Below are 23,237 nucleotides of genomic sequence, written 5' to 3'. Positions count from 1 at the left end.
TGATTGGTTCTGTATAGGGTGAGGAAGCGGGGTCCTGGAGTGCATCCAAGCACCCTGATTGGTTAGCATCAGCGGGTGATTGACGGGCCTGAAGGCTAATCAGACTGAAATAGACAGACTTTTTTACACAGCAGGTTTTTAAAGTACCAAAGAGTTTGATTGGCTTAATATTCGTTTTTTTGCCATGGGAAAAATGTTATGATACCTGTATCATCACAGCCCATATCAAATCAAATTGTATTTGTCACATGCGCCAAATAGAACAGGTGTAGTAGACCTTAACGTGAAATGCTTACTTACAAGTCCTTAACCAACAATGCAGTTTTAATAAAATAGTGTTAAAATATTTACTAAATAAACTTAAGTAACACAATAAAATAGCAATTATGAAGCTATATACAGGGGGTACCGGTATGAAGTCAAATGTGTGGGTACAGGTTAGTCGAGGTAATTTGTACATTACGGCTGTATTAACATTGTGGTTACTCAGCCTTACAGGAGTAGACCACAGCGCTGGCTCATGCATTCACACACCACTTTGCCATCAGCTTGATGCCCCCCTCTCTGTCTGTCTGTTTTTCATTTTGTTTCTTGGTTCTGATTTGTTTGGAATGGCCTTGTTGTGTCTGTATCTTGATGCTTCCAAATGATCCAACCTGTTGACTGACTGCAGGCAGAGGTGCCAAAAACAGATGAGTCATTAACGTTGGTTTAGTGATGGACCACGGTGATGAGGGCCTAACACCCATAACAAAATGCATGAGTGAGAGGCCGTCTGCTCTCAAACCTGAAGGAAAACCGGCGTCACTTGAGTCTCACTAAGCTTCTTTATGGGAGGAGCTACATGCTGCATCTTTTTATTGGAGAATAGGCTAAACTAGTTAGTAAATGGAAAATAATGCTCTGTTGCATGGAATGGTCCCCCCAAGCTCCCCCTTCCCTCTGTATATTTCCTGTTTGGTGTACTGTCCGCTTGTGTTAGTTTCCGTGGTTGGGAATGCCACACTTTGACCCCGAATGATGTAACTTCCTGTCTTAGCACTAAGATCGAGAAGGAGAAGAAGGAGCATGCGCGGCAGCACGGCATGATCCGCACTGAGATCAGCGGGGCAGAGATAGCAGAGGAGATGGAGAAGGAGAGGAGGTTCTTCCAGCTGCAGATGTGTGAGGTGGGTAAGGAAAGGCCTGGGTTGTCAGATTGGTGGAGCTCAGGCATGGGTTGCCAGATTGAGTCCAGAGATGTAGTGGAGGGTTTGCTGACATTGTGAAATTCTGTCTCGCAGTATCTTCTTAAAGTGAATGAGATCAAGATCAAGAAAGGGGTGGACCTACTCCAGAATCTCATCAAATATTTCCATGCACAGTGCAAGTAAGTCCTGAAGTCATTAAAAGTTTGCATTTGGCCAAATGCTCACCTCGTGGGGAAAACGGCTGATGTAGATTTGTCTCTCTCTTTAGTTTCTTTCAGGATGGGCTGAAAGCAGTAGACAACCTCAAACCCTCCATAGAGAAGCTCGCCACAGACTTACACACGGTGAGTTCCTCAAGACTACTGTTGACATCTTTATGGGTATGTAAGAACTTGCCTTTCCTGTTGAATTCCTCAAAAGTATTCTGTGTGACTTTGTATGACACCTGTGACAATTTTATGAGCTGTCTATGACCTTGCTGTGACCTCTCCAGATAAAGCAGGCCCAGGACGAGGAGAGGAAGCAACTCACTCAGCTACGGGACGTCCTCAAGTCAGCGCTGCAGGTGGAGCAGAAGGAGGTAACACCCATAGACTTAGACAGCTCTAGGGCCTATAGCCTGGTTTAGCATGGGCAACGCCACTGAGGACTTTCACCATTTTGAAGTAGTCAACTGTGTGTGACTTCCTATGGGTTAAGGAAGGATCACATAATTCCATCCAGGTCATCAAAAGAGATCAGCCAATCAATTATACTCCAATTATGTTCCCTCAAAGCTGCGAGGGCACAGTAGCCCGAGGCTGCCGCGCAGAAATCAGCCCACAAAGAAATGCACGAGATTATACTCAACTTTCGAGAGCAGTGGTCACCAACCGGTTGATCGTGATCGACTGGTCAGTCTCCGAGGCATTCATAGCGATGATAAAGCATTGTGTTTCTATTGATTTTTTATTCGCCCCGGGCTGTTGGCGGTAGGTGCATCCGATTCAGCTGCCCTGCTCGCCGGGTAGGCAAACTGTGGCCATTTTGAGGGAACATTGCTCCTGAGAAAACCTTCCATAGCTACAGGTGGCTATAAATACAAACCTTGGCGTTATACCTGTTCAGACAACAGACTCCTGGTGGCAGTATGCACCATATCTGTTTGTTTAGCCGCTACCCATGCGCTGTCACAGATACAAAGGAACCCCCTCTATCAACCTTTAATGGTTACACCCACCAATGACACACATACAGTACACACACACACACACGGCAACACTCTCCTGGCCGAGTCTTTTCACTGTCACAAGCCCAAGCCCTCTTCTGGCCGAGTCTTTTCACTGTCACAAGCCCAAGCCCTCTTCTGGCCGAGTCTTTTCACTGTCCCAAGCCCTCTTCTGGCCTAGTCTTTTCACTGTCACAAGCCCAAGCCCTCTTCTGACCGAGTCTTTTCACTGTCACAAGCCCAAGCCCTCTTCTGGCCTAGTCTTTTCACTGTCACAAGCCCAAGCCCTCTTCTGGCCTAGTCTTTTCACTGTCACAAGCCCAAGCCCTCTTCTGGCCGAGTCTTTTCACTGTCACAAGCCCAAGCCCTCTTCTGGCCGAGTCTTTTCACTGTCACAAGCCCAAACCCTCTTCTGGCCGAGTCTTTTCACTGTCACAAGCCCTCTTCTGGCCGAGTCTTTTCACTGTCACAAGCCCAAGTTAGACATCCACTAATATAGCTGTCTGTATCTCATCTAGGGATGCATTTAGGTGTTCAAAACAATGATGTACATAACCAAAGCCCCCTTCACTCCCTGTCAACTTTAGCAAGCTCATTTGAAAGAAACCCATTAATGGTATATGGTGCACTCTTACGATGTGCTTAATACTGTCTTTTACCGGATGCTTTTATCCAAAGTGACTTTTAGTTACCACATGTACTTGTGTACTTCCTGGCTCTAGCTATTATGTGGAGAATTAGGCTACTGTCTGTTTTATAAGTCTGTTCTGTTCTTTACTTCACTGCTTCCGCCTCTTTGTGAACCAAGTCTAGGAGAGTAAGTTTATCTTCTGCATCTCCTTTCTGTGCTTGTCTATCTGGTTGTGGTGTTTTGTCAAGCATTTTCAATAGAGAGAGTTGGTGGTGGTGGTGGGGGGGGGCTGAAAAGCAAAGGTTCACTACATTCAGAACCCTGAAGACGTTCTTTTAGAATATCTTCCAAAGGTCTTCGCCTTGGCCCCTCCCCCCCTCAGCTCTGTGACGAGGTGATGTCACTAGTGCATGACCCCAGGGCTCTGCTTGTCTTATGTACATAGTGTAGCAGTATCTCAATAGTCTAAAGATGCTCCCCTTCCTTGTCTCCTCTCTTCACCTGCACTAAAAGCAGTGGATGGGTGAAAGCACATGCCGCAGCCAGCATCCCGAGCCGTCATATTCTCCTATCCTGTAATTTTCAGATTAGAGCTGACAAAAGAAAAGTTACCAGGAGAGGAAGCCACTGTAGACAATTGAGATGCACCCCACCAAAACTCACTGGCTGAGGTGTCTTGTGCCCACTGTACACAGATCCTTATATATATATGTGTGTGTGTGTGTGTGTGTGTGTGTGTGTGTGTGTGTGTGTGTGTGTGTGTGTGTGTGTGTGTGTGTGTGTGTGTGTGTGTGTGTGTGTGTGTGTGCTCGTGTGCCGGTATTGTTGAAGGAGTCCCAGGTGAGACAGAGCGCCACCTACAGTTTGCACCAGCCTCAGGGCAACAAGGAGCATGGTACCGAGCGCTGTGGGAACCTCTACAAGAAGAGTGACGGGTCCGTTTCTTGTTTTCTTCTGTTAAACGTGTAGCATCTTAACATTAAAATAACCAAATGTAAGGTCAGACTGAACAAACGAACACACACAAAGTTCTCTCAGGTAATTAGTGGCAAACGTGTATAAAGATGGCAGAATTCAGATATGACGTCATTGTTTTAATACTATCCACTGAGTTTTTAAACTATGGCGTGCAATATGGTTCAGTGTGCAAATAAATCCGTTTTTCAAATTGCAAAAAAAGCAAAAATGTTGATCTTGTATACTCTGCTCATGACCATACACAAAAATAGTAACAGAGAGCAATGTACAATACGGCAAACTTAACAAAACAAGGAATTTGTGGTAAGTTTATGGGGGCCGCCATCTTTATGGACCTATCTTATTGCTGATACAGCATGTAAGGAAATCCATATTCCATGTTATTTTTATGGTTGAGCTTCTCCCCGGAGACATGAATACACTGCCCAGACTGTACCCCATTACTTATGCATGTACATATTAATGAGCACTGGTGTGGTTGACGTTAATAATTCATTAGCCATGTCTGTTCAGTTACAATGTGGATTCATGTCGAGTTTAGTGTGTCACACTGGCACTGGGGTGTTATGTCGGTGTGTCACAATATGTCGTGTGCCCCCCCCTCCCCACCTCCCTAGGTTAAGGAAAGTGTGGCAGAAGAGAAAGTGTTCAGTAAAGAACGGATACCTTACCATATCACATGGGACGGTGAGTAATGTGCCGACGAGCACGGACACGCACACTGACACATACGCACACACAGAGGGCAAGACAACCTAGTCCTAGCCAGTTAGCATTCATTTAAAGTAGGCTAACGGCACTAGCCTGTTCTCTTAATGGAGATGAAGCACTCCATCTCATTCATTCTGTCGAACCAGACTGTTCACTGGTTGTCAAACATCTCAGGCATCAGACATGCCCAAAATGGAGCACTTTGGGTTAATTTAGCTAAAATGGTGGTAGCTTTAGATTTAGAATCACTCAAACACCTCAAAGAATGTTATACACTACATGACCAAAAGTATGTGGACACCTGTTGAATATCTCATTCCAAAATCATGGGCATTAATATGGAGTTGGTCCCCCTTTTGCTGCTATAACAGCCTCCACTCCTCACTTTCCACTAGATGTTGGAACATTGCTGCAGGGACTTGCTTCCATTCAACCACAAGTGCATTAGTCAGGTTAGGCGATAGGGCCTTGCTCGCAGTCAGCGTTCCAATTCATCCCAAAGGTGTCCAATGGGGTTTAGGTCAGGGCTCTGTGCAGGCCAGTCAAGTTCTTCCATACTGATCTCAACAAACCATTTCTGTATGGACCTCGCTTTGTGCACGAGGCATTGTCAAGCTGAAACAGGAAGGGGCTTGTAGAATGTGATTGTATGCTGTAGCGTTAAGATTTCCCTTCACTGGAACTAAGGGGCCTAGCCCGAACCACAAAAAACAGCCCCAGACCATTATTCCTCCTCCACCAAACTTTACCGTTGGCACTATGCATTGGGGCAGGTAGCGTTCTCCTGGCATCCGCCAATCCCAGATTCCTCTGTTGGACTGCCAGATTGTGAAGCGTGATTCATCACTCCAGAAAACGTCCACAGGCGGCAAGCTTTACACCACTCCAGCCAACACATTGCGCATGGTGATCTTAGGCTTGTGTGCGGTTGCTCGGCCATGGAAACCAATTTCATGAAGCTCCCGACGAACAGTTTTTGTGCTGACATTGCTTCCAGAGGCAGTTTAGAACTCCGTAGTGACATCTGAGGACAGACAATTTTTACACGCTTCAGCACTCGGCGGTCCCGTTCTGTGAGTTTGTGTGGCCTACCACTTCGCAGCTGAGCCGTTGTTGCTCCTAGATGTTTCCACTTTACAATAACAGAACTTACAGTTGACCGGGGCAGCTCTAGCAGGGCAGAAATTTGACACACTAACTTGTTGGAAAGGTGGCATCCTATGACGGTGCCACGTTGAAAGTCGCTAGGCTTTTCAGTAAGGCCATTCTACTGCCAATGTTTGTCTGTGGAGATTGCATGGCTGTGTGCTCGATTTTACATACCTGTCATCAACGGGTGTGGCAGAAATAGCCAAATCCACTAATTTGAAGAGGTGTCCACATACTTTTGTATATTTAGTGTATATATCCTGGATGCATCCCAAATCGCACCCTATTCCCTAGATAGTGCTTACTATTGACCAGGGCTCTGGTGCCGTTTGGGACACAGGCCTTGTGTCAGGCTAGCCCACTGAGTGACTTTACAAGCACCAGGGACTCACCGGTCTATTGATTTCCTCTACTCTGCTTTTGCTAAAGCAGGCTCTACTTCACTCCATTACCCTAGATTTACTCTCTCTCTCGCTGTCTCTCTCACTTCATCGCTGTCTTAAGTCATCTTCCTCTCTCCTCTCGCTCTCTGTCTCTCTCTCTCTCTCTCTCCCTCTTTCAAAAGGCACACATACACAAACACGCCAGGTTGAGGGAGGGGAAGGAATCAGGGTTGGTTTTGAAGCACCCTGAGCACAAACCATGGCCTGGTTTCACCCACCACTGCAGAGCACCACAGTCAGCAGACAGGCCCATGCTAACAGACCTTAACTCAGGGGGAAATATTCCTTATGAAAACATCATAAGAGAGTCTCAATGTTATGGTCTAATAACTAAGTTATGTTGTAATGACTGAGGGGGAGGTAGTGTTATTTTATGTTGTAATAACTAAGGAGGAAGGGCAATGGGGTGTTATGTTGTAATAACTAAGGGGGAATGGGGATGTCGCAGTGCTGTGCTGTGCTGATTCACAGGTAGACCTGTATGTGATTGCGATGCATTTTTAGGGGTCAGAATATGTTTACTTTCATAGTATATGATTTATAATGTGAGTCCATGTAGGCTAAATGGATTAATTGGGTAAATTGACACTGGGTGAAGCTAGTCCTAACAGGTATTTTTGGTGTGGCAGGGTGTAGTTTCCTTCATGCTTTCTGTTTGCTGATTCTGATGTTCTTCTTTCCTGTCCTCCTCCTCCTCTCTCTCGCTCTCTCTCCTCCCTCCTCCTTCCCCTTCAGACAAACCGACCGCCGGCAAAACTCAACCTCCTCACCTGCCAGGTGAAACACAACCCAGAGGAGAAGAAGAGCTTTGACCTCATCTCACGTAGGTTTACTCTGCCTTTTACCCCCTCTATTCCCTCTGTGTGTTATAGGAATACCACTACAAATGGACCCTGCTGGGATCTCACAGGGTACCACACTACTACGGTACCACACCTTGTGTTCTCACAGGGCCTGCCCTGCACACTGCGGTACCACACCTTGTGTTCTCACAGGGCCTACCCTGCACACTGCGGTACCGAACCTTGTGTTCTCACAGGGCCTGCCCTGCACACTGCGGTACCACACCTTGTGTTCTCAGAGGGCCTGGCCTGCACACTGCGGTACCGAACCTTGTGTTCTCACAGGGCCTGCCCTGCACACTGCGGTACCGAACCTTGTGTTCTCAGAGGGCCTGGCCTGCACACTGCGGTACCGAACCTTGTGTTCTCACAGGGCCTGCCCTGCACACTGCGGTACCGAACCTTGTGTTCTCACAGGGCCTGCCCTGCACACTATGGTACCACACCTTGTATTCTCACAGGGCCTACCCTGCACACTATGGTACCACACCTTGTATTCTCACAGGGCCTACCCTGCACACTGCGGTACCGAACCTTGTGTTCTCACAGGGCCTGCCCTGCACACTATGGTACCACACCTTGTATTCTCACAGGGCCTGCCCTGCACACTATGGTACCACACCTTGTGTTCTCAGAGGGCCTGTCCTGCACACTGCGGTACCGAACCTTGTGTTCTCAGAGGGCCTGTCCTGCACACTGCGGTACCGAACCTTGTGTTCTCACAGGGCCTGTCCTGCACACTGCGGTACCACACCTTGTATTCTCACAGGGCCTGCCCTGCACACTGCGGTACCACACCTTGTGTTCTCACAGGGCCTACCCTGCACACTGCGGTACCGAACCTTGTGTTCTCACAGGGCCTGCCCTGCACACTATGGTACCACACCTTGTATTCTCACAGGGCCTGCCCTGCACACTATGGTACCACACCTTGTGTTCTCAGAGGGCCTGTCCTGCACACTGCGGTACCGAACCTTGTGTTCTCAGAGGGCCTGTCCTGCACACTGCGGTACCGAACCTTGTGTTCTCAGAGGGCCTGCCCACTGCTGTACCTCAATTTGCATTCTCAGAGGGCCTGGCCTGCGCACTGCGGTGCCTCATCGGCCGTGATTTGGTGTCCCATAGGGCGGCGCACAATTGGCCCAGCGTCGTCCAGGTTTGGCCAGGGTAGGCCGTCATTGTAAATAAGAATTTGCTCTTAACTGACTTGCCAAGTTAAATAAAGGTTAAAATAAAAAATATATATATATGTATATTCAATTTGTAAATCTGATAAAGGAAATGCTGGCTTATAGACATGGCAGAACAAGACCGGATACTTTTTTTGGGAAGAATGACAGTGCTCGTTATTGAGTACAGAGAAATCTACTGCAGAAAAACAAGTGCAGGGAGGAAACTCACAGAAAAAGGCAAAGTGCTTGTCAATAGGGCTCTATATGAAAGGAAATCGCAGCTATTCTGTGGAATGCGGGCAGGAAAGGAGTTGTGAATAGTTGAATCGCTGTATGAGTTCTATTCAGGGAAGAATCTATACTTTGTGCCTCAACATTACCCTCTCCGAATCTACAGCCTTTTAAGAATTTCATCCACGTTCCTTTGTTCCGTATTCTCACGTAATCTCATGTAACCAAGGGAGATGGAGCTAAAATTAGTTTTCATTCTTTCCCCATTCACCCTCTTCTTCCTCCATTCACCCTCTTCATCCTCCATTCACCCTCTTCTTCCTCCATTCACCCTCTTCTTCCTCCATTCACCCTCTTCTTCCTCCATTCACCCTCTTCATCCTCCATTCACCCTCTTCTTCCTCCATTCACCCTCTTCATCCTCCATTCACCCTCTTCTTCCTCCATTCACCCTCTTCTTCCTCCATTCACCCTCTTCTTCCTCCATTCACCCTCTTCTTCCTCCATTCACCCTCTTCATCCTCCATTCACCCTCTTCTTTCTTCAGTCAGGTTTTGGGGATTTGCTTTGAGTTTAGCTGAGTGGTGACTTCATCCTTTCATAAACACTGGGCCAAGATGAGTGCTGTCGTCAGGCTGTCACCCTGCTGTCAACAGGAAGCACAACACAATGGGAAACACCACTAGGACTATGAAAGGGCTCACTCTGGTGTGGTGGAAACAGAGAGATGCTGCTCTCCTTTCTGTGTGCGGTGTTGGCCTTCTGTAGGGGTGGGGTGGGGGGGAGAAGTCAGGAGAGAGCAGTCAGGTTGGAGAAGAATTGAAGAGTACACAATATGACTTTCACAAGTTTCATGCTTTCTGTGTGCAGTGCAGTACGATGGGACGTTTGGTAAACTAACCTCTGTCTTGAGTAGATTCCACATGACTTCAAATCCCAACCTCTGTGTCCTTCTATATTGTCCTATTGGTTGCTGTGTTAGTTCTAGGTATTTTACTGTACTGTATGTAGTGGACAGCTGTGAAAGAGTTTCCTGTTTCTTATTTAGGCCTGGTACACACAGGCTTGTCAGCCGGGTGCTGGGATTGGCTCTGAAGGGAATTGCTCTCCGTTCTTACATCTTCTTATCTTTGATTAATTTCTTATTCCACTATGTCTCTGACCCAGCCACTTCTCTCTCTATCTCTCTCTCTCTCTCTCTCTCTCTCTCAGATGACAGAACGTATCACTTTCAGACCGAGGACGACTCAGAATGTCAGATGTAAGTCTGTGTTCCTTCCTTTTTGTGAAGTGTGTGTGTGTCCTGTTATCCCTGATCCATCTTTCCACACACAGGTTTCCCTGTCCTCATCCCGTCTTTACACACACTCTATCACATACTCACACACTCCCCCTCCACCTGTGTGCTGTGCGTTTTCAGATGGATCTCTGTGCTGCAGAACAGTAAGGAGGAAGCGTTGAATAATGCTTTTAAGGGAGACCAGCACGTTGGGGAGAACAACATCGTCCAGGAGCTGACCAAGGCCATCCTGGGAGAGGTCAAGAGGATGACCGGCAACGATGTCTGCTGTGACTGCAGAGCGCCCAGTGAGTGACAGGGAGAAACACACGTTAATACATGCTCGCACGTTGGATATACACACACCACTCAAGTCCTTTTAGTGCACAAAACCACCTGTGTTTAATTCATTATAACTGTTGTACATTTATAAAGGCTGTAATAAGGAGCCATGAGCTATTATAAATAGTTATAGCAAGTGTTATTTAATGTGCTAGAGGTCACTTTAATTAAATCATTAATTATACAGGTTATTCACAGACACTGTTACCAAAGTATTCAGGTCAAGTTTATTGAACACCTCTATGCAGTCACTTTACACTGACATTGTAGGGAACGAGGAAAGCCCATGAGCCAGTTATTTAGGTTCGACTGCAGCCAGTCGCTAACCTGAATCAGAAATAGCTCTCCCTTCAAAGCACATGCAGGTAGTCCCTTCCAAGGACACTGTGACCTACTTACATGTTTTCTCTTTCTCTCTCTCTCTCTCTCTCTTTTTCTCTCTCTCTTTTTCATTCTTTATTTTCCCCCAGACCCCACGTGGCTCTCCACTAACCTGGGCATCCTGACGTGTATAGAGTGTTCTGGGATCCACAGGGAGTTGGGAGTCCACTACTCCAGGATCCAGTCCCTCACGCTGGACGTCCTCAGCACCTCTGAACTCTTGGTGAGAAGAATTCTAGCATGATAGCATCACCATTTTCACTAGGTGTTCTAGTGCTTTGTTTTGCCTTGTCTGATGGTAACTCATGCTATTCCACCACTAATGGCTAGGAGCATCCATCTGGCTGATGCACTGCAGCCATTTTTCATCCAGAACTCTCTCCACAAATCAGCTATTTGTCCACTTTCACATTATGGCATTGAAGTGCTGTGACAGTGAGAAGTTAGGTGTAGTCGTATTGGAAAGTTCAAATCATTTACACACAGGTGTCTCATAAAGTGGTACCAAAACACATCCGCTTAGCTTACTTAGCAAAACCTCCTATTGGAAAACAATAGCTCGGCCATCACACATTAGCTGATGTAAAAGTTATTTCACAGTGCAGCTGATTTACTGCTGGTAGGTGAGCACCAAGGATATCAACACCCCTGGCCTGATTCTACTGAACTCTCCTTCCTTTGCTGCGCTCCATTGGGATAGATAGACATTACAGGATAACAGAGGCTTGAAGCTGTTTCCACCTTGCATGTTTCACATTTTATCTGGCTTTCTAATATCAATTTGGTGCAATTTATTGCCCATGAATCATTTGGGGCTGAAATGTTTTTGTCGCTAATTTAAGATGATTTCCCTTGGTAACACGCCAGTGTTTCACATTATTTAGCCACAAGGAGATGGGTGGAAACGCATACTGTTTTTCCTCTCTCTCTCACTCACTCTCACTCACTCTCACTCACTCACACACACACACACACACACACACACACACACACACACACACACACACACACACACACACACACACACACACACACACACACACACACCATTGATTTAAGCATTTGTTGAAGTGGCAGAGCAGAAGAAATGGAGCTTGAAATAAATATGTACAGTAAAAACTGTAGAACCCTCATTTGTACTTTTATGACCTCTGTTCTCTGGTAAGCGCTTAACTGTGTGTGTGTTTTACCACGCAGCTGGCCAAGAACGTGGGGAATGCAGGCTTTAATGACATCATGGAGGCGTGTCTTTCTGCGGAAGATGTGGTCAAACCCAACCCTGCCAGTGACATGTAAGTTCTCTCTCTCTGTTTTTCTCCATCCCTCTAGTTCTCCTAGATTTGTTCTGTCTCTTTCCTCACACGTATACACTCTATTCTCTCCTTCTCTCATCAGTTTCAGTTTCTATCCCCCTGTCTTCCTCCATCTCTCTCTTTCTCTGTTTTGCCTTCTCACCACCTCTCCCTCTCTCTCTCTCTCTGTCTCCCCTTCCCACCACCTCTCCATCTCTCTCTCTCTAATCCCTCTTCTGGCTGGTGAGAGGTGTTTGAGCCCCCAGCCCACTTCTCAGGATGAGGTTACAATTGCCCTCGCAGTGAAAGTGACTGTAGGAGCAGATGGGCCTGTGACCTATTGGAAACATGTCACCACAAAGACACTCATAACCATTTATTATGAATGGAGCAATCAGGACTGGATCCCTAACTGAAAACATTTTCATTCAATAAGCCTTAGGAAAAAATGCATTATGTTGTACAACACAAGTCAAATTGAGCACACACATAAGAAATGTCATTTATCCCTCTTTAGATGTATTGAGTTCTAACTCATACTTGGTGTACCCATTTATTTGAATGGTCTTTCTCTCTCTGGTACAGGCAAGCCCGTAAGGACTTCATCACAGCCAAGTACACAGAGAAGCGTTTTGCCAGAAGGAAGTGTCCAGACGGGGTGTCCAAGCTGCACACGCTCTGTGACGCAGTCAAGTCCCGGGACATCTTCTCTCTGATCCAGGTGTATGCTGAGGGAGTGGACCTGATGGAGCCCATCCCCCTGGCCAACGGACACGTGAGCCTACATGCCCTTCCTAACACACCTAACACACCAATACCTGTCACACTAGCATGCTGGCGCGGATCTTTTCTTTTCGGACGTTGTCCTTTCCAGGCCATCACAGTTCGTCTCGGCTCGGCTCAGCAGTGTGACTCAATCCCAACTGTAACCAACACATTTTTGCTTGGATAGTGAGGGGTGGTTTTGTTTATTAACATTTGTCCAGCTGTAGTGGAATTAAAATGGCTGTATTTTTTCACAGCCCCATACTCTTCTGTGGGCTGTGAAAAACAACTTATCCTGGCAGTGTAAATGCTTTGTATAATACATTAATCATCACTCACTACAAACATCTGGCTCATATTCAGGGCTACTACTGCTACTACTGCCAATAGCAAAGCAGGCTATCAAAAGCAGACTGTGATGTCAGCTCCTCCATTTTGGCTCTGGTGCCTGTTGTGTCGCTGAGATCTCAACACGGCCATTTTGGATCTTGTGTGTGTGGTTACAGGAACACGGTGAAACGGCCCTTCACCTAGCGGTCAGATTAGTGGACAGGACCTCGCTCCATATCGTTGACTTCCTCACTCAAAACAGGTAAGGGAATAAAGGAAAATGTCAATAAGCTATTTGTAGAAACATGACTTGTCATTTGGCCAGTAACTGCTAATGTTAGCTTCTTTTATTCACTTTTATTCATTTAGAAAATATACAATTGATTGAACAACAAGATACAATATAAGTACATAACATTAGAAAATAACAAACATCACAGCCACCATAAACAATTCATTAACTCCTTTATCATCAGGGTGTTAAACTGCCCTAGTGGCACCAGGGAATCCAAATGTAATGATTCCAAAATTGTGGAGCCGGATTTATCTAGTTCGGTGGAGAACTGAGGAGTCTTGAGTAACCAACCCTGTGAAACAGGTTTAGTAACTCAGGTTTTTATACTTTAACAACAAAGTTAGGTAAGTCGAAAGCTTGTATAGTAGAGCTTTGTAAACAAAAATGGAATAGTGAAGTGATCTACGGTACTTTTAATGAGGACTAGCCAACCTTTTGATACAGGATGCAGTGGTCAGTATTTAAACTGTCACCTATGATAAAGCGAAGGGCGCTATGGTAGACGTCACCCAAAGGTTTAAGAGAAGTGGCTGCTACAGTCTGGTAAATGGCGTCACCATAGACAGTTGACACACAACTAAAACAATGAATTAAGCCCTTTCTACTGGTTACTCCTCCACCTCTCACTGGTTGCCTCCTCTATCCCCTCTCCCCATAGTGTGAACCTGGACAAACAGACAGCCAAAGGCAGTACAGCCTTACACTACTGCTGCCTGACTGACAACATGGAGTGCCTCAAACTGCTCCTGCGCGGCAAGGCCTCCATTGACATAGGTAAGAGACCATCACATCACTCCTCTTTTGGGGAAAGACTGGTTTGGAAACAGCTTTGGCACAAAATGTTAGTGAAGACATTGTTTATTATTGTCGAGTGTCTACCAATAAACTGATTTATGATGAAATTCATAGCTACAGAAATTATGACTTTGACGAAAACAAATGATGAAGACACATGGATACAAACACCAAGTTTCCTCCACACGGAAAAGACCCGGACACACCACTTTCTCACAACAGACCAATCTCTCTGACTCCAAACAAACTGACCCATGATAACATGGATAAAAAGAAACCGAGAGACAGAGACTGTTTAGTGTGGGAATCATGCTAATTATCGGTCTCCAGCAACACAGTTAACTAAGGAACAGGGGGGCCATGGTCTGTTGACCGGAATGTGTTTATGTGCCAAGGAATCACGTTGTTTCAGTCCACCAAGTATCACAGCCTATCTTGCTCTCTAGTTTAGGGAGACAGGGAGGGGAGATTGTGTTGTGACACACATGGCTGTTGACAAAAACGTGGCTTGCCTCTGCTTAGCTGCAGTCGGCACCTCCTGACAGCCTAAATGTATGCTAGCATTGCGTTGACAGGTTGGTGAATTGGGTGTAGATAACTTCATAATTCATGCTGTCGTGGCCTAGTGGTGCTAACTGTGTCGCGGGTTGCTTGTCAGTGCTCGGCTATGAGGTGTTGATTTCCAGGGCAGTGTGAAGAGGACACAAGGGCTGTGTCTGAATACCCATATTAGCATCCTAAATAGTAGGTAGTTTGAGTATGCGAAATAAAACAGTATGTGACATTTCGAAAATTAAGTATGCTTTAAATGCCCGGATATCATACTAATTTCGACTTCTCATGTAGTATGAATGAAGTGTACATTTTTCAGGAATTTTACACCCACAATGCATTCAAACTGGATGAAAGGACTTCTTCGATATTTGGCAGTTCTCTGAAAGTAATCAAACAATTACTAGAAGATAGCAAAGGAGACAAGCAAAGAGTCCCCTGGAGTGTTCAACTGTACGTGTTTTGTTGTTGTTGTCCTTAAAATGACACACACACAGCGATTAATGGCTCAACTATTTACTTGTACATTTTTGACAAGAGATGGTCATTTGCAGCCTGACGCATCTTTACAGTAGACACCATAACATGATGCAGCCACCACCACGCTTGAAAATATGAAGTGGTACTCAGTGATGTGTTGTGCTGTATTTTCCCCAAACATAACGCTTCGTATTCAAGACATAAAGTTTATTTCTTTGCCACATTTTGTGCAGTTTTACTTTAGTGCCTCATTGCAAACAGGCATGTTTTGGAATATTTTTATTCTGTACAGGCTTCCTTCTCTTCACTCTGTCATTTAGATTAGTATTGTGGAGCAACTGCAATGTTGTTGATCCACCCTCCGTTTTCTCCTGTCACAGCCATTAAACTCAGTAACTGTTTTAAAGGGACCTTCCAGATTGTATGTGTGGGGTACAGAGATGAGGTAATAATTCAAAAATCATGATAAACGCTATTATTGTACATAGTCCATGTAACTTATTATGTGACTTGTTAAGCATATTTTTACTCCTGAACTTATTTAGGCCATAACAAAGTTTGATTCAAGACATTTTTAGCTTTTCATTTTTTATTAATTTGTATAAAAGAAAACAACAACGAAAAAACATAATTCCACTTTGGCGTATTGGGTGTAGGCCAGTGACACAAAATCTCAAAAAGTCAGGATGTGCGAGTACTTTTTAAAGACACTGTGTACTGTATAAATCAATGGATGATCAATTAATAGACCAAAATTATGTCTTCCTCTAGCTAGTGAGTCTGGGGAGACGCCGCTGGACATCGCTAAGAGACTGAAGCACCTGCAGTGTGAGGAGCTGGTGAGTGCTGTGTGAGTGCTGTGTGACTGCTGTGTGACTGCTGTGTGAGTGTTGTGTGACTGCTGTGTGTGCGTTTGTGATTTCTTTAGCAAAATAGTCGCTGACTCCTATCTTTTAGCTTTGTATGAGTCATTTGTGTGTGTGTTTGTGTGTGTGTGTGTGTGTGTGTGTGTGTGTGTGTGTGTGTGTGTGTGTGTGTGTGTGTGTGTGTGTGTGTGTGTGTGTGTGTGTGTGTGTGTGTGTGTGTAGCTGAACATGGCGCTGGCGGGGAAGTTCAACGCCCATGTGCACGTAGAGTATGAATGGCGTCTGCACCATGAAGACATGGACGAGAGTGATGAGGACCTGGATGACAAGGTGAGGGTGAGGACCCTCTTCAGATTATACACACAGTTACACACATAATAGTAATACAGTATATACACATGCATAACACACACCATGATGACCTTTCTATAATGTTTGACCCCTGAACTCTCATTTGCCATTCAGCCCAGCCCCCATCGGAGAGAGGAGCGCCCTGCCAGCTGCTACACCCCTGGCTCCAACTCCCACCTCCAGCCCAGCCCGGCTTCCCTGGCACGGGACAAGCAGCGTGGTGGGTACATGCCCAACCTAGTCACCAACGAGACCTATGGTGCCATCCTCAACGCCAGCCCTCCTGCGCCAGGGGGGCCCGCCACCACCTCTGCACCCCCTCTGCCTCCACGAAACATAGGTACTTTATATTTCATTTTTAAAATGTTATAGCAAGGTGGATGTGGCATTCATTTGTGGATAGACTATGTAAAAAAAAATTACGCTAGATTTTAGCTCTTGGTTAACCAAGATTAGCATACAGTAGATGTTTGTCCATATAGAGCTGTATTTCTTAGGCAAAATTTTCAGAATTCTACGAACCAGTTTAGTTTGTTCAGTGAATCCGTCTACATGCTATTTGAGCACGGATTTATAAAGTTCATAAACGTGATTTGAAGTTCATAAACGTGATCCATATCAAATGACCCGTCAAGCCCTTTTCAACCCACATTCACCTCTCATCCTTGCCATTTTTGGAGAATGATATTTATAATACATGCCCAATGGGTTCAGTTCAAATACAGGGAAACCTCATTTGGCCACATATCTGTCATCTACTGTAGATGCCTTCTCTAATTAATGCATTGTTCCATGGGGACTTGTGTGATTCGTGTAGCGCTCTGACCTATTTGAAGGGCAGAGAGGGTTCTGGGTAGGGAGCAGGGACCATCACATTGGCGGCTGCTGGGTGAGCTAGTGAGCTACTTTTCGTGAAAGTTCTCAAAGTGCACTCCATAGCCCATGATGAGAGGCATACTGAAAATAGCCCATCCTATCACTGGAAAGCAATTTGAACTCAATCTGGTTCATGCTCATTGAAAACGGTAGAAAACATTCCACCTTGCTAAACAATTTGTTTCAATTAAACTTACTGACTTTACATTCAAAGCACATGTCGTTTTTACTTACTTACTTAGGCCCGTTACCACACTACTTACTTAGGCCCGTTACCACACTAGATAGGCACACCCATCTAGTACTGGGTCAGAGCGCCCTTTGCCTCCAGAACAGCCTGAATTCTTCAGGACATGACTAAGTTGCTCAATTGATGTCAAAGGACCCTAACGTATGCCAGTAAAACATTCTCCACACCATTACACCACTGCCACCAGCCTGTACTGTTGACACCAGGCAGGATGGGTACATGGACTCATGCTGCTTACACCAAATCCTGACTCTGGCATCAGCATGACGCAACAGGGAACGCGATTCATCGGGCCAGGTGATGGGCCAGGTGACTCCTAAATTGTCTACTGGAGACACCTTAGGTGTTGGGAGTGGAACCCGGTGTGGTAATCTGCTGCAATAGCCCATCCGTGACAAGAAACGACTAGTTATACGCTCTGAACACCACTGTAGTACGCCGCTGAAATCTGCTTGTTTGTGGCCCGACTGTTTTTGTTTGTCGCACCATTCTCTGGAAACCCTAAACACTGTTGTACTTGAAAAGCCCAGGAGGCTGGACGTTTCTGAGATACTGGAAACGTTGCGCCTAGCAACGACCATCATACCACACTCAAAGTTGCTTAGGTCACTCATTTTGAACACTCTAATATTCAATTGAACAGTAACTGAATGCCTCGATGCCTGTCTGCCTGCTTTTATATAGCAAGTCATGGTCACATGACTCACTGTCTGTAGGAGCAAACCATTTTCGGGAATGGGGTGGTTTGCCTAATAAACTGGCCACTGAGTGTATTCCCAGCCTAAAACCCTGAAGAGCAAGCAATGCACGTCTTCAGGAACCAGCTTTCCCCCTCCTCTCTCCTCCCTCCTCCAGTCCAGATGCCAGGTCTGTGTGGGATGGTCCAGTCATCAAGGTCCTCTGGATGGAAGCCTGGCTCGATAGACCTGGGGGGCCGACAGAGGTCTTCCTCAGACCCACCCAACATGCACCTCCCGGTACCCCCCATGCGGGTCACCTCAACCACTGGTAGGCACCCCTCACCTCCTAGGTCTCATTGTCTGAACACATCATAGGGAAAGGGAATTTCAAAATGGTTTATAGGTTTTCTTACCCTGTAAGCAGTCTATAGACAAGGAATGACAGAAATCCATGCTTTAGTTTTGTTTACCTGGCCGCTGTTTCAAATGAGAACTTGTTTGCATTTGTGGCACAAATCCAATTACTTTTATTATCATTTTTGCGTTTCATGTCCAAATACCCCAAAAATTCAAGTATTGTGGTGGCAGCATCATGTTAATCGGCATGCTTGTCAGCAGCAGGGACTGGGGAGTTTATCAGGATCAAAATAGATATGAAAGGAGCTAAGCCCAGGTAAAAAAGTAAGAGGAGAAATCCGCCGTAGGCTTCTGAAAGCCCTGGGATAGTTTTATGCCAAAGACACACCAGAATGGCTTTCCATGTGTTCCTGAATGGTCCAGTCTCAGTCCTGAAATCTGCTTGTAAATCTTAAACATGGTTTGGATATTGCTGTAAATTGAACTTGTATTAACTCAGTTGTAATCCAATTGGTTTAATATGCAGCCAAAGACTAATGTTGCTAAAGCAAAAGTAGCAGCGGACACTGAGGACAGAAATACGCCCTGTTTCAATAAGAGAAAGAGATGGGTAACTTCTCTCTCTGTCTCGCTAGGTCTTGCTCCTCCCCCCGTGGCCAAGACAGTGAGTGTGATGGAGGCTATGAACCAGCAGTCTAAACCAGGGACCGGACATGGCCACAGCAGAGCCCCACCACCCAAGTCTCCATCTGGGTGAGCATATACACACACACACACTGCCTGAGGCAGCATGTTTTGCTTCGATGAACACAAAGAAATGTTACTTTTGGAGAAAAACACCAATAGGGTTTCTGGTTTACCACTACATTAACTTCCAAGCTGAGCTCCTAAAAGACAGAGCTCCTCATCGACATGGTTCTACTCAGTCTCCCATAGGTCTGAGTTGTGACTGTCATGGGGAAATGCGCTGTCATGGGGAAATGAGCTGTCATGGGGAAATGAGCTGTCATGGGGAAATGCTCTGACATGTGGAAATGCACTGTGGGGTAAATGTGTTAATTTAAGCACATGATAAGCAGCAGCTGACTACTGTTTGTGGTTTTCAGCAACGCCAAAAGCTTCAGCAAAGGACCGACTCGAACGGGGTCCATCGAAAGACCAGGTGGGTGTTTTAAAAATAAAGAATTTACCAGTCAAAAGTGTGGACACACCTACTCATTCAAGGGTTTTTCTTTATTTTTAGTATTTTCTACATTGTAGAATAATAGTGAAGACATCAAAACTATGAAATAACACATGGAATCATGTAGTAACCAAAAAAGTGTTAAACAAATCAAAATATATTTTATATTTGAGATTCTTCAAATAGCCACCCTTTGCCTTAATGACAGCTTTGCACATTCTTCGCATTCTCTTAAGGGAGAAGGAACAGTTTAATGCCCGCGTCACTTAATTTTCTGCCTAGCAATAGAGATGTAATGTTTAGAGTATAGAATGACGTCACCCAAATTGTGGTATATATTCTACCACTGGTGGAAATATGTCTGTCTGTTCAGCTGTTCGATCGTTTGGGTGAATAAACTTGGTTGGAGCTTTCATATTGTCTGTCAATTTCTTACTCTGATATTTACAACCTAACACTATGGATTGGTCTTTTACCAAATAGGGCTATCTTCTGTATACCACCCCTACCTTGTCACAACACAACTGTGGGTTAGTTCCATCCTGTATGGTTGTGTGGAACAGTTTTGTTTTCACAACGATGTAATTTCCTCTTCCTCCTTCAGCTAAGGAAGTGCCGGGATGCCCCCAGAACTCGATAGGTCAATCACTGCCTCCGGCCCCCATGCCTAGGAAGACCTATCCGGTGAGTTCCTTCCTCCTACCTACCATTGACCTTATGGTTGTTTGTCCTATTGTTGATTGGACAGTGATTTTCACTTCTGTATCTGATCTTATGTTTCAGTTGGTCTGATTGTCCCTGTTGCTCTGTGCATTTGAATATTATTGTCTTTAACTGTGTTTTCTCTGTGGTTTCCTTCATATGCACACCACTACTAAGAGGGAGGGAACTTTGAAGTGTGTACTTGTTCCAGATACCTCTGCGGTCAATGGCTACCCTCCTTACCCAGTCAGATGCTTACTATGTCCTGTGTCAGAGGTTCGCTATTCAACCCTCCAGCAGTCACTGTGGAAAAGGGTGTCAAACATACCAAAGAAGTGACAAATACAGGAGATCCTCCTGTTGAAAGACAGCATCTGTTTGCAGAACACGCTGTATACGGCAGGGTAGCCTAGTGGTTAGAGTGTTGGACTAGTAACCGGAAGGTTGCAAGTTCAAATCCCCAAGCTGACAAGGTACAAATCTGTCGTTCTGCCCCTGAACAGGCAGTTAACCCACTGTTCCTAGGCCGTCATTGTAAATAAGAATTTGTTCTTAACTGACTTGCCTAGTTAAATAAAGGTAAAATATTTAAAAAATACTTAACTGTCTGAATTTAATTAGAATGACTAGAATGGGAAAAGCCCCTCAGACCACAGAAATTTGACATCATGGTTCCATTCAATGTGGCCACCAGCCCACCTGTCACAGAAGGTTGACTTGAATGGGAATGTTCGTTCTAGTAATGATATTTCTATGCCTGTCTGTCTCTTCATATTGAACCTGTGTTTTTCAGAAGCAGAGGCCCAAGCGAGTAAAGGCCATCTATAACTGTCTGGCAGACAACCCAGACGAGCTGACCTTCTCTGAGGGGGAGGTGATTGTGGTGGATGGGGAGGAGGACCAGGAGTGGTGGGTGAGTATGTCTCTCTCTCTCTCTCTGTGTAACTGAGTGAGTGAATCACCTCTAGATCAGGCTCCTGGACACGCTCACTTTCTGAAAGTGTTTGTGTGTGTAGTAACTGGGTCGGCATGGCTACTGCATATACATTTGTGTGTAGGGATTTAGAAACTAAAGAGGGTGAGAGTGTGTGTGTGTTTCTGTCATCATTCACACGCAGTAAGAGTCGTCTGGCCCAGTTATGGTCCAAATCGGGTCCTTTCCAAATTCCAAGAGCGTCCATTGAGCATGTGTCAGAAACCATGGTGGCGTCAGCAGTAGAAAGCCATGACCTCATTCTGGCCAAATCTCTGTCTCTCTCAATTCAAGGGCTTTATTGGCATGGACAAAGTAAGGGCTTTATTGGCATGGTCAAAGTAAGGGCTTTATTGGCATGGTCAAAGTAAGTGAAGTAAATAATAAACAAAAGTGAAATAAACAATACAAATTAACAGTAAACACTACACTCACAGAAGTTCCAAAATAATAAAGACATTTCAAATGTCATATCTCTCTCTCTCATCTACCTTCCTGAATACAGGCCAGCTGCAACTGTTGTCTGAATACAGGCCAGCTGCAACTGTTGTCTGAATACAGGCCAGCTGCAACTGTTGTCTGAATACAGGCCAGCTGCAACTGTTGTCTGAATACAGGCCAGCTGCAACTGTTGTCTGAATACAGGCCAGCTGCAACTGATGTCTGAATACAGGCCAGCTGCAACTGTTGTCTGAATACAGGCCAGCTGCAACTGTTGTCTGAATACAGGCCAGCTGCAACTGTTGTCTGAATACAGGCCAGCTGCAACTGTTGTCTGAATACAGGCCAGCTGCAACTGTTGTCTGAATACAGGCCAGCTTCAACTGTTGTCTGAATACATGCCAGCTGTAACTGTTGTCTGAATACAGGCCAGCTTCAACTTGTTTTTCCGAAAGCCACCTCTGCAACATGACTATATTTAGTCACTTGTATATGGGACTCTTTATATGGGACGTACTCTTTGCAGTCAGCATGCCAATTTCACGGTCCCTCAAAACTTGAGACATTTGTGTTTTGTGACAAAACTTCACATTTAAGAGTGGCCTGTTGTTGTCCCCAGCCCAAGGTGCACCTGTGTAATGATCATGCTGTTTAATCAGCTTCTTGATATGCCACACCTGTCGGGTGGATGGATCACCTTGGCAAAGGAGAAATGCTCACTAACAGGGTTTTGAACAAATCTGTGCAAACAATTTGAGAGAAATAAGCTTTTTGTGCATATGGAACATTTCTGTAATATTTTATTTCAGCTCATGAAACATGGGACCAACACTTTACATGTTGTTTGTATTTTTGTTTGGTATAGAAGGGGGTAGTAGAAGTCCACAGAGGTGAATGTCTGTGTTGAAAGTACACTGGGCTCTTGGCTGGAAAATGCTGCAGTTAAAAACACTGTTATGCTGCATCTCTCAATCTATATGCAAACTAGTGAGTGTTTACTAACAAAAGTGTGTGTGTGTTTTTTCCCCTGTTATCAGTGTGTGATGTTGTTCATCTCTCCTGTTCTCTCCCAGCTGGGCCACATTGAAGGAGAACCAATGAGGAGGGGGGCTTTCCCCGTCACATTCATACACTTCATCATGGACTGAAGGTCAAAGGTCAACACAGGCACTGATCTGGGATGGAAACCTCCACCTCCCCACGTCTGCTGGTTTGTGGGACGAAATCATCATGTTCATCATCAAGCTTTGGCTGGACAGTCTGGGGGTTGCCATGACAACATGCACACCCTTCACTCCGGGAATGTTACGTGACGTCATATCACTGCTCTTTAGACCAAGCCCGCAAATGCTCATGAGGAAACTGTGTTTAGACTTCTGACACCATCTGACATTTTAAAAAACAATGATTGTAATGAGTGTTCACAACATTAAGAGGATTATTGACAAAATGAAGGTTCTGTTCATAAGTTTCACTTGGTTTTCCTCTGTGTG

The 23,237-nt window shown here is 45.3% G+C and overlaps 1 protein-coding gene across 2 annotated transcripts in view; it reads left to right on the top strand.

Annotated features, from left to right (window-relative positions):
• The window catches only part of LOC139375364 (arf-GAP with SH3 domain, ANK repeat and PH domain-containing protein 2-like), an 86,984-nt gene extending 63,992 nt beyond the window's left edge, over positions 1-22,992 (top strand). The window contains exons 6-28 of one of the 2 annotated variants that reach the window (XM_071117078.1): positions 1,040-1,169; positions 1,284-1,369; positions 1,459-1,534; positions 1,684-1,770; positions 3,860-3,963; positions 4,624-4,693; positions 7,045-7,132; positions 9,767-9,815; positions 9,975-10,141; positions 10,646-10,779; positions 11,754-11,848; positions 12,434-12,623; positions 13,120-13,205; positions 13,897-14,012; positions 15,837-15,904; positions 16,154-16,261; positions 16,397-16,622; positions 18,264-18,416; positions 19,081-19,198; positions 19,552-19,607; positions 20,233-20,312; positions 21,124-21,243; positions 22,818-22,992. In XM_071117078.1, the coding sequence (XP_070973179.1) occupies positions 1,040-1,169; positions 1,284-1,369; positions 1,459-1,534; positions 1,684-1,770; positions 3,860-3,963; positions 4,624-4,693; positions 7,045-7,132; positions 9,767-9,815; positions 9,975-10,141; positions 10,646-10,779; positions 11,754-11,848; positions 12,434-12,623; positions 13,120-13,205; positions 13,897-14,012; positions 15,837-15,904; positions 16,154-16,261; positions 16,397-16,622; positions 18,264-18,416; positions 19,081-19,198; positions 19,552-19,607; positions 20,233-20,312; positions 21,124-21,243; positions 22,818-22,892 (2,482 nt within the window). In that variant the 3' untranslated portion in view covers positions 22,893-22,992. Of the gene's footprint in view, positions 1-1,039; positions 1,170-1,283; positions 1,370-1,458; positions 1,535-1,683; positions 1,771-3,859; positions 3,964-4,623; positions 4,694-7,044; positions 7,133-9,766; positions 9,816-9,974; positions 10,142-10,645; positions 10,780-11,753; positions 11,849-12,433; positions 12,624-13,119; positions 13,206-13,896; positions 14,013-15,836; positions 15,905-16,153; positions 16,268-16,396; positions 16,623-18,263; positions 18,417-19,080; positions 19,199-19,551; positions 19,608-20,232; positions 20,313-21,123; positions 21,244-22,817 lie in introns of both variants that reach the window. The other variant, XM_071117077.1, reaches the window with a different exon arrangement.
• Positions 22,993-23,237: the final 245 nt, after the last annotated feature.

This window comes from Oncorhynchus clarkii, chromosome 19, assembly GCF_045791955.1.
Source record: "Oncorhynchus clarkii lewisi isolate Uvic-CL-2024 chromosome 19, UVic_Ocla_1.0, whole genome shotgun sequence".
NCBI lineage: Eukaryota > Metazoa > Chordata > Actinopteri > Salmoniformes > Salmonidae > Oncorhynchus > Oncorhynchus clarkii.
This window is presented reverse-complemented; position numbering and strand designations above follow the sequence as displayed.